We start from the raw sequence: 13233 nt of genomic DNA on the forward strand, positions 1-13233 counted from the left end.
ACTTCAGGCAGGCGGACCCAGGCCCATCCCCCCCTACCTGTTACACTTGTGGTGGTAAATGGGAGCCCTCCAAAACCCACCCGAAACCCACTGTACCCACAAGTAGCCCTTTAAGGGCTATGGTAGTGGTGTACAGTTGTGGGTAGTGGGTTTTGGGGGGCTCAGCACACAAGGTAAGGGAGCTATGCACCTGGGATCAATTTGAGAAGTCCACTGCAGTGCACCCTAGGGTGGCCGGTTGGTGTCCTGGCATGTGAGGGGGACCAGTGCACTACAAATGCTGGCTCCTCCCATGACCAAATGGCTTGAATTTGGCCAGGTTTGAAATGGCCGCCATTAGTTTCCACTATCGGCAAAAACCAATGGCGGCCATCTCTAACGCCGGCGATCTCTAAGGGCGGCCCAAATGTTGAGATTTGGCCGGCCCCGACTGTATTATCGAAATGAAAGATGGCCGGCCATCTTGTTTCGATAATATAGTCGGGTACGCCGCTTGACGGGGCCGTCATTAGAGATGGCCGCCCTTATAGATGGTTGCCCCCATTCGATTATGCCCCTCCACATCTATCATGTTACAGATTTTGGTGTTATTCACAAAAAGGCAAACCTTTCCTGAAAGCTGCCATATCGCTTACAAAAATGTTGATCCCATCCCCCCCCCAAATAAAAAACAGACCAGGGACCTATTCTGCGGCACACTACAACCCTTTTCTTTCTCAGTACTGTTGCAGAACTGTATCCTATTCCAGAGCTTCTTGATTGTCCACCGTGCACCGCTACATATGTATGTTTTGATCTAGGGTTACCTCCTATCACTGCACTAATACATGCACATGACCTGCTCTGGATCTCCCTCCTATGTCTGGACTCTACTGAACACATGCCCTGTTCACTATCCCTGTACCACTCTATGTTTGTATCCTGCCTTAGAATTCTCTGTTTTCTCTTTCTATCCTAAATCAGGTGCAGTACCTAGAAAGAAACTGCATGTTGACATACAGATATAGCTAGGGCAGATATTTCAACACGATACAGTTTGAGGCCATTTTCTATGGGACACTCCATGGGTACGTGTTCACCAAAGAGAAGGGCTCTTTGAAAACTCTCCTAGGACCTCAGTGGACAAAAGTACGTGTGCGCTGATGGTGAATGTCATATACTTTTTCCTGCAGAGAGAAGGTGGTGGTGGTGGGTTGGGGGGCAGGGCTTGGGGATGAGGCAGAGCATGCAAGAGAAAGTAAGCTAGGTAATCAATCCACCTTGATTTTTAAATCCTTAGAAAATTTCACTTTGGCAATTGCCTGGCACACCCCATGTACTATATTGCAGCCAATTCCACAACATACAATCAATGGAATTCAGTGCTGAGGAAACATCCATCATTCAAGAAGCTAGTTGCCAGAGGCCAGTTGTAAACCTTATTCTGCCAATTAGCTTCTTACCTGTCTCACAATGCTTCCCTGTATACCCCATCGGGCAGATGCACACCGTCATCTCATTCTCCACATGGCATTTTCCACCATTCTGGCACTCCTTGGTGGCACATGGTGATTCCTCTGGGATTACCAAGACATAAAAAAAAAACAGTCATTAAAAATGAGCTCTAAGTTAAGGTAAAGACCTGCTGGAATATTCACGTCTTCAGCAACACCTGCTGGTTTCCCTGGAAACTAAATAAAAACACATTTTAAAATTCATACATTTGGAACAAAGATGTTTTTCTTCTCCAGATGTAGAATCTAAATTTCCAAGCCTATTCTGCACGCACAAAAGACAAGGATTCAGTACCTTTGAGCCTATGCATCAAATGGACCAATACTACTGTGTTAGGAGCTCCAGTTTATTTAATCTAATCTAATATTTCTATACCATAACCACCATAACAGTTCTGAGCGGTTTACAGAAAAAGATACCAGGCCTATCTTGGAACATACAATCAATTGAATTATCCAAAAGATTACAAAGTATTAAAACAAAATATGCAATAAAATCTCAATATAGATATTTCTCAAACAGCCAAGATTTCAATAGTTTTCTAAAATGGAGTAAGCTATCAATAGACATTACTGCTGTGGGATGATCATTCCAATCCTTAGTGCCCAAAAAGGAGAACGATGACTGAAACGGTCTTTTATACCTAACAGATCTAGGAGATGGAAAATGTAATAACAATGTGTTTCACAATAACATAAATTTATATTGACAAAGGAAAGTAAGTAGCGGCAATAAATATTCTGGATCAGAACTGTACAGTATTTTTAAAATAATTGTGCAGACTTTAAAATACACCTTGGCTTGGACAGAGAGTCAGTGGTCTTTAATCAATAAAGGAGTAACCCTATTGAACTTCTTAGCAGAATAACTCAAATGAATTGCTATATTTTGTAGAATGTCTTCAAGATTAATTCCACACAACCTACAGAGTACATTGCAATAATCCAACTGACTCAACATAACAGCTGGAACAATTAACCTAAATTGTATAGGTTCAAAGTAACATCCAATCCTTAATCTTTTTAAAGTACAGAAGACCTTTTTAGTTAGCGGAGTCAAATGCTTTTCAAAGGCAGCTTAGTGTCTAGTACTACTCTATTAATACAGTACAATCATTATAAACTGTGTAGCAGGCTGCCAAAATGTGCTTTCCTATGCAGTTGCAAGAAGAACATTCTGGGTCCTCCTTCCAGGAAGCTGTCAATCAAATCTGAATAGGGTGTGGTCCTAATAGAATTGAAGCTCTAGTTTTTGGAGGGCAGTATAAAACTCTGATTCAAGGAAGAAGCCTGTTTTTTCCTGAGGGTACAGTAAGGGAACAGATAGAGAGCAGCAGAATCAGATACTGGGCCAGCATGATCAGAGAAACAAAGTCACCAGACAACAATGGTAGAAAAAATAATTTTATTTTCATTATAGTGTTTGGAATATGTCCACTTTGAGAATCAGGTGCTGAACGTTAAAAGTTTATATTTATTTACTTATTTATGGCATTTTATCCCATATTAAACATGAATTAGATTGGAACTTGGGATCATTTAATTCTTTTTTCCTGGAGAGAGTAATGCATTGCCCCCCCCGGCTATAGCCAGCTCTGCAATTTTTTGGGGGGGGGGGCGCAGAGGTGGGTGGGGGGCGCAGTGGTGGACGGGAGGGGGGGGGGGGGCGCCGAGGTGGACCGGGGAGAGAGCCTGTTGTTAAAAATTTACCAGCACACCACTGCTCGTTGCCAGTGGGGCACAACCTCTGATCTGCAGTTAACTGTGAGTAAAGGTGCTTATTCAAATAAAGGACGTTTTCAGCGAGATTAGTCTTCAGGTGTCAACTGCTGTGCCAAGGTTATACAACAGCAACAAGTCCTGTCCCTGGAGCATTTTAGTGGGTACTGCAGTGCACTTCAGGCAGGCAGACCCAGGCCCATCCCCCCCCATCCGTCACACTTGTGGTGGTAAATGGGAGGCCTCTAAAACCCACTGTACCCACATGTAGTTGCCCCCTTCACCCCTAAGAGCTATGGTAGTGTTGTACATTTGTCCCTCCCACGACCAAATGGCTTGGATTGGGACGTTTCTGAGCTGGGCGTTTTTAGTTTCCATTATCGCAAAAAAAAAAAAATGCCCATCTCAGAAGGGACCAAATCCATGGCATTGGGTCTGTCCAAACCGTATTTTCGAAATGAAAGATGGACGCCCATCTTTTTCGATAATACGGTCTGTCCCGCCTCTTCACATACCCGTTTTCAGACATAGACGCCCATGGAGATGGGCGTTCGCGTTTGATTATGCCCCTCCACATCTTCTAAACTTACTGAGAAAGTAGCTTTTACCCAACTTCTTGATTTTGTGGAAATGATGAATTCTCTGCATCCATCTCAATCTGGTTCTTGTCCTGGCTATAGTACTGAAACTAAACAAACCATTCTATTAAATGAGATCCATACTTTTCTTAGTGCAGGAAGGGCCACTTTGATTCCTTCTCTTGATCTCTCATCTGCATTTGACCTAGTAGATTATCATTTTCTTTCCTCCTGGCTCAGTGAGTTTGGGCTCAGGACTGGTTTCATTCTTTCTTTCAAGGCCATTCTTTTTATGTCTTAATAAGTTCCTGTTTATCTCCTGAATATCCATTGCACTGTGGCACCAGGGTTCTGGTTTCTCTCCCCTGTTATTTAACATTTTTCTGTCCCCATTGACCAAACTAATACAGGATCCTGGCATTAGTGGCTTCATTTATTCTACTGACATTTTGTTAGTTGATTGTGCAAATCCAGAATATCACTGGATTTGCACATGCAACTTAAATCGCGCTATATAGAATCCCGGGGTAAGCGCTAATATTCAGTGAAGAAGACCTGCTATCTTGAACTGAATATTGTTGTTTAGCCGGCTAAGCTCTATTTAACCATCCAAGAACCATTCCTGGCCAGTTACATAACACTGAATATCAGGTCCACTAAGCTCAAAGTGCTGGACTTCAAATGTGCTATTTGATATATTGATGAGCTCTTTAGGAAAACTCCTATCATAACTGAATATTCATTTGTATACATACACCGATGGCATTACATTATTAATTCCTGTTACACAAGGATACAATTCTATTAACTATTATCCAAGCCTGTATGGATATGGTTGAGGCTTGGGCTATAAAATATTGTCTCAAATTGAATAAAGATAAGACCAAACCATTATGGCTGGGTACTTTGTCACTGCCACTTTCAAATAATACTCTCATATTGAAAACTATTTTTCTACCAAATATAATAGTCTTGAAGGTTTTAGAGATATTGATAGACTCAGTGTTTTTTTTTTCCTGAAGCTCATATTAACCTGTTAAGCAAGACGTTTTGGATACTGTAACAACTTCATAGAATTTGGAAGAAATCTCTCTACCATTCATTTTAGTTTAAGCCAGTGGTTCCCAAACTTGGTCCTGGAGGCACCCCAGCCAGTCAGGTTTTCAGGATATCCACAATGAATATTCATGAGAGAGATTTACATGCACTGCCTCTACTACATGCAGATCTCTCTCATGAATATTCATTGTGGGTATCCTGAAAACCTGACTGGCTGGGGTGCCTCTAGGACTAGGTTTGGGAATCACTGGTTTAAGCTATTCATGCTCTTATAATCAGTCAAATAGATTACTGTACTTTGCACTTTGTGGGGTGCTCCAACAAATTACATAGAAGTCTGCAGAAGTTGCATAACACCTTGGCTAGACTAATATGTTAAGCAAATAAATGGGATAGAGTTTTTCCTTTACTGAGATGACTACATTGGTTACCAATTGAGGCCCAGATTTTATTATGAATGTTTATTTTAAATATTGTTCATAGTCTGGTTCCTTTGCCTTTAATATCAGTTTCGATTTTTCCATTGTCAGATAGATCGTTCTAGTCTGCTTCTCAAATTGATCTTTGTTTTCCGTCAGCCATTACATACAAATATATTCATTCTCTGTTGATTTCCTATTAAGCAGTGAAGATATGGAATTCTTTGCCATCCAGTGTTAAATGAGAAAACAATTCTATGAGTTTTCTAAAAACATTTCTGTTTTGTCAATTTTAGGAAACAAAAATGTTTTAATATAAATTTGGTATATTCCCAGTTTATTTTTTCTGGTTAGGTTTTAATATTACCTGCACTGAGCCTTATAAGGTAAATACAGAATACAAGTGCAGAAACAAATATAGAGAAATCAGGAAGGCAAAAGGAAGGGCAAAAAAAAAAAGCCAAAGACATAAAAGGAGAAGACAAGACTTTCTTCAGGTATATGCAAGAAAGGAGAAATGACGGGAGAGAACTCTGAAACTGAAGGATGCTGAAGACCGATATGTGGAAAATGATATGAAAAAAAATCAGAAGTGCTAAACAAATGTATATGTTCAGTATTCACAGAAGAAAGCCCAGGATAGGAACCACCGATCACCAGTAAAAGCGCTATAGAAATGTCAAGTAGTAGAAGATATTAAAATAGAATAGACAAAGAACCATTTACAGAAATGCCAGAAATGGTATTCAAAGCTGACGAGTCAGAGAAACTGAATGAAATCTCTAGAAACCTGGAGGATGTAAAGGCGCAATTTGACAAATTGAAGAGTAGCAAATCTCCTGGACCGGATGGTATTCATCCCTGAGTACTGACAGAATTAAAAAATGAACTAACAGATCTATTGTTAGTAATATGTAATTTATCATTAAAAAATCAAGCTTGGTTCCAGAAGATTTGAGGGTGGCCAATGTAACGCCGATTTTTTAAAAAGGTTCCAGAGGAGATCTGGGAAATTATAGACCGGTGAGCCTGACATCAGTGCTGGGTAAAATGGTAGAGACTATTATAAAGAACAAAATTACTGAGCATATTCAAAAGCAAGGATTAATGAGACGTGGAGGGGCATTTTTGAAAGGGACGTCCAAGTTGTGATTTCAACATCCTTGCAAAACAGCGAAATCCAGGGACGGGGAAACCCGTATTTTTGAAACAAGATGGACGTCCATCTTTCGTTTCGAAAATAACGTCAGAGACATCCAAATCCTTAAATTTGGACATCCCTAGATTTGATCGTCCCTAGATATGGATGTTTCTGACTTTCAGCGATTTTTGAAACCAAGGATGTCCATGTCAAAAACGTTCTAATGCAAGCCATTTGGGCATGGGAGGAGCCAGCATTTCTAGTGCACTGGTCCCCCTGACATTCCAGGACACCAACCGGGCACCCTAGGGAGCACTGCAGTGGACTTCATAAATTGCTCCCAGGTACATAGCTCCCTTACCTTGTGTGCTGAGCCCCCCAACCCCCCCCCCAACCCACAACTGTACACCACTACCATAGCCCTTACGGGTGAAGGGGGGCACCTAGATGTGGGTACAATGGGTTTCTGGTGGATTTTCGAGGGCTTGCTGTTTTCTTCACAAATGTAACAGGTAGGGGGGGTATGGGCCTGGGTCCACCTGTCTGAAGTACCCACTAAAACTGCTCCTGGGACCCGCATGCGCTGTCATGGACCTGAGTATGGCATCTGAGTCTGGCATAGAGGCTGGCAGACATATTTTTTAAATGTTTTTTGAGAGTGGGAGGGGGTTAGTGACCACTGGGGGAGTAATGGGAGGTCATCCCCGATTCTCTTCGGTGGTCATCTGGTCATTTTGGGCACCTTTTTGTGCCTTTGTCGTAAGAAAAACAGGTCCGGGTGAAAACGTCCAAGTGGTAGTCAGGGACGTCCTTGTTTTTTTCGATTATGGGTCAAGGATGTCCAAGTGTTAGGCACGCCCAAGTCCCGCCTTTGCTACACCTCCGACACGCCCCCTTGAACTTTGGCCGTCCTTGCGACGGAGTGCAGTTGGAGACGTCCTAAATCGGGTTTCAATTATACCAATTTGGACGTCCCTGGGAGAAAGATGGAGGTTCTTCTCTTTCAAAAATACGCCCCAAAGCTAACATGGATGTAGTGAAGGGAAATCTTACCTCACCAATCTATTACACATTTCTTTGAAGGAGTGAAACATGTGGATAAAGTTGAGCCAGTTGATATTGAGTATCTGGATTTTCAAAAGGCGTTTGACAAAATACCCCATGAAAGATCCCAGAGGAAACTGGAGAGTCATGGGATAGGAGGTAGTGTTCTATTGTGGATTAAAAACTGGTTAAAAGATAGAAACAGAGAGTAGGGTTAACAAGGCAGGTCTTAGGCAGAGGCGACAGAGGCGGCCGCATAGGCCCCGTGCTTAGGGGGGCCCCACGCGGCACGCCTCAACTGTGCCTCACTCCGACCGACCCCCCACTCGGACAACCGCATCATGATCCCGCTCGGCCGCTCCGCTCCCGCCACGTTGCGGCACGGTGCCCACCCCCCGCTGAGCCCGCCGTCAGCAGCCTCCCGCCTCCCCGGACCCCGACAGTTGCACCAACGGCCCTGACAGACAGTTGCAGCACCAGCACAACGGGCCCGGCTCCCAACAGAGAGTTGCAGCAACGGCTCACCCCAGCGTTTCACTTCCCACTCAATGTCCCGCCTTCTGAGGAGGTATTTCCTGTTTGGCGGGCGGGAGTCACTGAGCGGGAAAGCTGCCTGGAGCCTGGTCGGAGGTGAGCCGGTGTGCGAGTGAGTGCGACTTAAAAATAAATAAAGACAGTCAAGTGGAGCTCGAGCTGGAGCAAGTTTGTGCCACTGCCATTCAAAGGTAAGCCAGGTATGATGATAGCTTTTCTTATAAGGCAGAAGGAAGTTTCAAACCCCTTTTATGCCATTTTAAAGGTAAATACTATTGCAGTAGTCTATTATTCTCCCATCAGTGATTAAGTCAAAATTCAGTGTTTTATGAAGAGCAGTGACAGGAAAAGATCAAGAGGTTAGCTAAAGTGGTGCGTGTATGTGAGGGGTGGGGACAGGGGCAAGTGGAGAGGGCTAGTAGTGTCAGACTTTACTGTTAATTTGTCCAAAGTTATTGAAAACCTAAAGAATCCCAAGTGGGCAGACTAAAAATTGTCCATCTAAAGATACTTATCTTGCTAAGCTGGCCAGATCATGTGTATTTAGGAGAATTTGAGTTTCCAAAGCATATAGCATTGTAGCCTCAAGAAAGAGGGGCATTTCTCTAAGCATGTTCAGCTTAGGAGAGGAAAACAGCACATATAAAATCCATTTCCAAGGAACCTTTTTAAATTAAAAAACTGGGGAATTTGAAAGTACTGGATCTTTTCTTAGTATTTTTCCTTTATTCTCCTTTGTTATGAGAATTGGAACTACTAATTGTAGTGGACTTGAACTGAATTTCTGGGGAGAGGGGGGTTCATTGTGCTTATTATTTCAATCAGTTTTTTTGTACAAGTTGTACAAGTTTAGCTTCAATTGTCTTTATTTGAAATTTCGTAAATAAAAAATTTTCTAAAAATGGAATAATCTTATCAATGGGGTGGAGCTAGTGTGGGGGCGGGGCTAGGGTGGGGCAGGGCTAGGATGGGGCCCCACCAAATTAGTCTGCACAGGGCCCCGCACTTGCTAAGACCGGCCCTGAGGGTTAAATGGTCATTATTCTCAATGGAGAAGGTTAGATAGTGGGGTTCTCCAGGGGTCGTTGCTGGGACTGCTGCTTTTTCACATATTTATAAATGATCTAGAGATGGGAGTAACTAGTGAGGTAATTAAATTTGCTGATGACACAAAGTTATTCAAAGTTGTCAAATCGCAAGAGGATTGTGAAAAATTACAAGGGGACCTTACGAGACTGGGCAACTGGGCATCTAAATGGCAGATGATGTTTAATGTGAGCAAGTGCAAAGTGATGTATGTGGGAAAGAGGAATTATAGTTATGTAATGCAAAGTTCCACAATAGGAGTCACCAACCAGGATCTAGGCGTCATCGTTGATGATACGTTGAAACCCTCTGCTCAGTGTTCGGTGGTGGCTAAGAAGGCAAATAGAAGTTAGGTATTATTAGGAAAGGAATGGAAAACAAAAATGAGGGTGTTATAATGCCTTTGTATTGCTCTATGATGCAACTGTACCTCGAATATTGTGTTCAATTCTGGTCACCGCATCTCAAAAAAGATATAGAGGGGCATAATCGAAAGGGACGCCCAAGTTTTGCTGAGGACATCCTCGCAAAACGTCCTGATGGAGGGGCAGGGAAACCCGTATTATTGAAACAAGATGGACGCCCATCTTTCGTTTCAATAATATGGTCGGGGACACCCAAATCTTGAAATTTAGGTTGTCCTTAGAGATGGTTGTCCCTAGACTTGGTCGTTTTTGATTTTCGGCGATAATGGAAACCAAGGACGCCCATCTCAGAAACGACCAAATGCAAGCCCTTTGGTCGTTTGAGGAGCCAGCATTCATAGTGCACTGGTCCCACTGACATGCCAGGACACCAACTGGGCACCCTAGGGGGCACTGCAGTGGAATTTATAAATTGCTCCCAGGTACATAGCTCCCTTACCTTGTGTGCTGAGCCCCCCAAAACACACTCCCCACAACTGTACACCACTACCATAGCCCTTACGGGTGAAGGGGGGCACCTGGATGTCAGCCTGCTCCAGCTTGGTAGAAAACCGGCACATCCGCAGTCTCATGTTTATGATCCCACGTTTATGATCCCGCCCTCAATTTAAATACCCTTAGAGGTGTGTCACCGCCCACCTCTAAGGGTATTTAAATTGAGGGTGGGATCATAAACGCGAGACTGCGCATGTGCCGGCATTCTACCGAGCTGGAGCAGGCTGCAACACGGTCCACACTACAGGACAGCCGTAAAATGTAAGGAAACTACTTTTGAGCAAATAGTTTAAGCAAGATGTAATAGATATAATGTGAAATACAACGTTTGTTTATATATTTCTCTATTTTAGTTATTCCTTCCCCTGACAACGCGTATAGCGAAACATGTGAGCATGTTGGGAATGGGAGTGAAAACACCGGGATAGAGAGCACCATCAGGCTTATTTTCGATAGAGAAAGATGCCCATATTTCGACCCAAATCGGGAGATGGGCGCCTTTCTCCCATGGGCGTCCAAATCGGTATAATCGAAAGCCGATTTTGGGTGCCTCCAACTGCAGTCTGTCGTGGGAACGGACAAGTTGACGGGAGCATGTCGGAGGTGTGGTGAAGGCGGGACTGGGGTGTGTTTATCGGCCGAGGAGAGATGGGCGTGCTCGGCCGATAATGGAAAAAAGAAGGGCGCCAGAAGCGAGAATTTGGGTCACTTTTTTTGGACCCTTTTTTTTCACGAACAAGTCCCCAAAAAGTGCCCCAACTGCCGAGTTGACCACCGGAGGGAATCGGGGATGACCTCCCCTGACTCCCCCAGTGGTCACTAACACCCTCCCACCAAAACAAAAGAACTTTAAAAACTTTTTTTTCCAGCCTGTATGCCAGCCTCAAATATCATACCCAGCTCCATCACAGCAGTATGCAGGTCCCTGGAGCAGTTGTTAGTGGGTGCAGTGGACTTCAGGCAGGTGGACCCAGGCCCATCTCCCACCTACCTGTTACACTTGTGCTGGTAAATGGGAGCGCTCCAAACCGCCCCCAAAACGCACTGTACCCACATCTAGGTGCCCCCCTTCACCGATAAGTGCTATGGTAATGGTGCAGAGTTGTGGTGGGTTTTGGGGGGATTTGGGGGGCTCAGCACCCAAGGTAAGGGAGCTATGGACTTGGGAGGTATTTAAAATTTTTTTTTTACTTTTTAGAAGTGCCCCCTAGGGTGCCCGGTTGGTGTCCTGGCATGTGAAGGGAACCAGTGCACTACGAATCCTGGCCCCTCCCATGATCAAATGCCTTGGATTTGTTCGTTTTTGAGCTGGGCGCCTTCGGTTTCCATTATCGCTGAAAACCGATACCGCCCAGCTCAAATCTGCCCAAAGGTGATGCATTTGCCCGGCACAAACCGTATTACTGAAACAAAAGATGGATGCCCATCTTTTTCGAAAATACAGTCTGGCCCGCCCCTTCGCGGACCCGTCCACGGAGATAGACACCTATGGAGATGGGCGTTCGATTATGCCCCTCCATGTGTAGCATGAATTATGCACAGATGGAACTGGGTAGCACATAACAAGCAAACGAAAAAAGAAAAAAAGATTAACGACTTGAACCATAGCCCACCCACTGGCACTATATGGAGATCATCCGAGCCAACAGACCCCTACAAGATAAGTGGACTTTTTGATGTTACTAAGAAACTGAGAGAATTACAGCTTAACATAGAGGTCCCTGAAGGGAGATATACATAAAGACAAAGGCTGTAAAAGAATGGTGAGGTTAATGACCCATTAAAAAACTAAAGAACAAGAGGTAGGGAGGTAGGGATACATAGTGCTATGATGGTGGGCGTATGTGCTATTTAATGAGTTAGTCATTACCTCAATGATATTCACCCAGTACTGAGTACTATCACATATATATATATATATATATATATATATATATATATATATATATATATATATATATATATATATATATATATATATATATATATATATATATATATATATAAAGATTTATCATAATTTGTTGGATAAAGGTAATCAGGTTTCTCTATTTCTTTATGTTTACCAATTGAGAAACCGGAAGTGTCATTAATTCCCCAGAGTGAAACAATAAGTTAAAATTTAATGCCAAGAAGTGTAGAGTGATGCACTTGGGGTGCAGAAACCCAAAAGACAGATACCGAATAGGAGGGGAGAGATTAGTAAGCTCGACTCAGGACAGAGACCTTGGGGTGTTGGTGTCTGAGGATCTAAAGGTGAAGAAACAATGCGACAAGGCGACGGCCATGGCCAGAAGGATGCTAGGCTGCACAGAGAGGGGCATAACCAGCAGAAGAAAGGAGGTGTTGATGTCCCTCTACAAGTCGTTGGTGAGGCCCCACTTGGAGTATTGTGTTCAGTTTTGGAGGCCGTATCTTGCTAAAGATGTAAAAAGCCTGGAAGAGGTCCAAAGAAAAGCTACAAAAATGGTATGGGATTTGCGTTGCAAACTGTACGAGGAGAGACTTGCTGTCCTGAACATGTATACATTGGAGGAAAGGAGAAACAGGGGTTACATGATACAGACGTTCAAATATTTGAAAGGTATTAATTTGCAAACAAACCTTTTCTGAAGACAGGAAGGCGGTAGAACTAGAGGACATGAATTGAGGTTGAAGGGGGGCAGACTCAGGAGTAATGTCAGGAAGTATTTTTTCACAGAAAGGGTGGTGGAAATGTGGAATGCCCTCCCGCGGGAGGTGGTGGAGATGAAAACGGTAGTAGAATTAAAACGTGCGTGGGATAAACACAAAGGAATTCTGTTTAGAAGGAATGGTTCCAAGGAATCTTAGCGGAGATTAGGTGGTGACGCTAGTAATTGGAAAACAAAACGAGAGCTGGGCAGACTTCTACGGTCTACGCCCTGATTGTGACTGATGGACTGGAGTGTAAATTTTAAGGGGCTTCAATGTTAGCTTTTAGTACAAGAACAGTGCTGGGCAGACTTCTAAGGTCTGTGCCCTGAGAAAGGCAAGGACAAATCAAACTCGGGTATACATATAAAATATCACATACCATGTAAAATGAGTTTATCTTGTTGGGCAGACTGGATGGACCGTACAGGTCTTTATCTGCCATCATTTACTATGTTACTATGTTAAAGGTATTGACACTTGCATAGGTTATGATATCAGCATATGTGTGTGTCAGTGCTGGCACTTACACATTCAGAGCCCTGAGAGGTACTGCTCTTTTTTTTA

General features: G+C 43.4%; 1 protein-coding gene across 1 annotated transcript in view; it reads right to left on the bottom strand.

The window, feature by feature from the left end:
• SNED1 (sushi, nidogen and EGF like domains 1) overlaps positions 1-13233 on the bottom strand; it is a 684146-nt gene that overhangs the window by 365038 nt on the left and 305875 nt on the right. The window contains 1 exon segment of the mRNA XM_030215639.1: positions 1443-1556. Coding sequence (XP_030071499.1) covers positions 1443-1556 — 114 coding nt within the window.

Source organism: Microcaecilia unicolor, chromosome 10, assembly GCF_901765095.1.
Source record: "Microcaecilia unicolor chromosome 10, aMicUni1.1, whole genome shotgun sequence".
Lineage (NCBI taxonomy): Eukaryota > Metazoa > Chordata > Amphibia > Gymnophiona > Siphonopidae > Microcaecilia > Microcaecilia unicolor.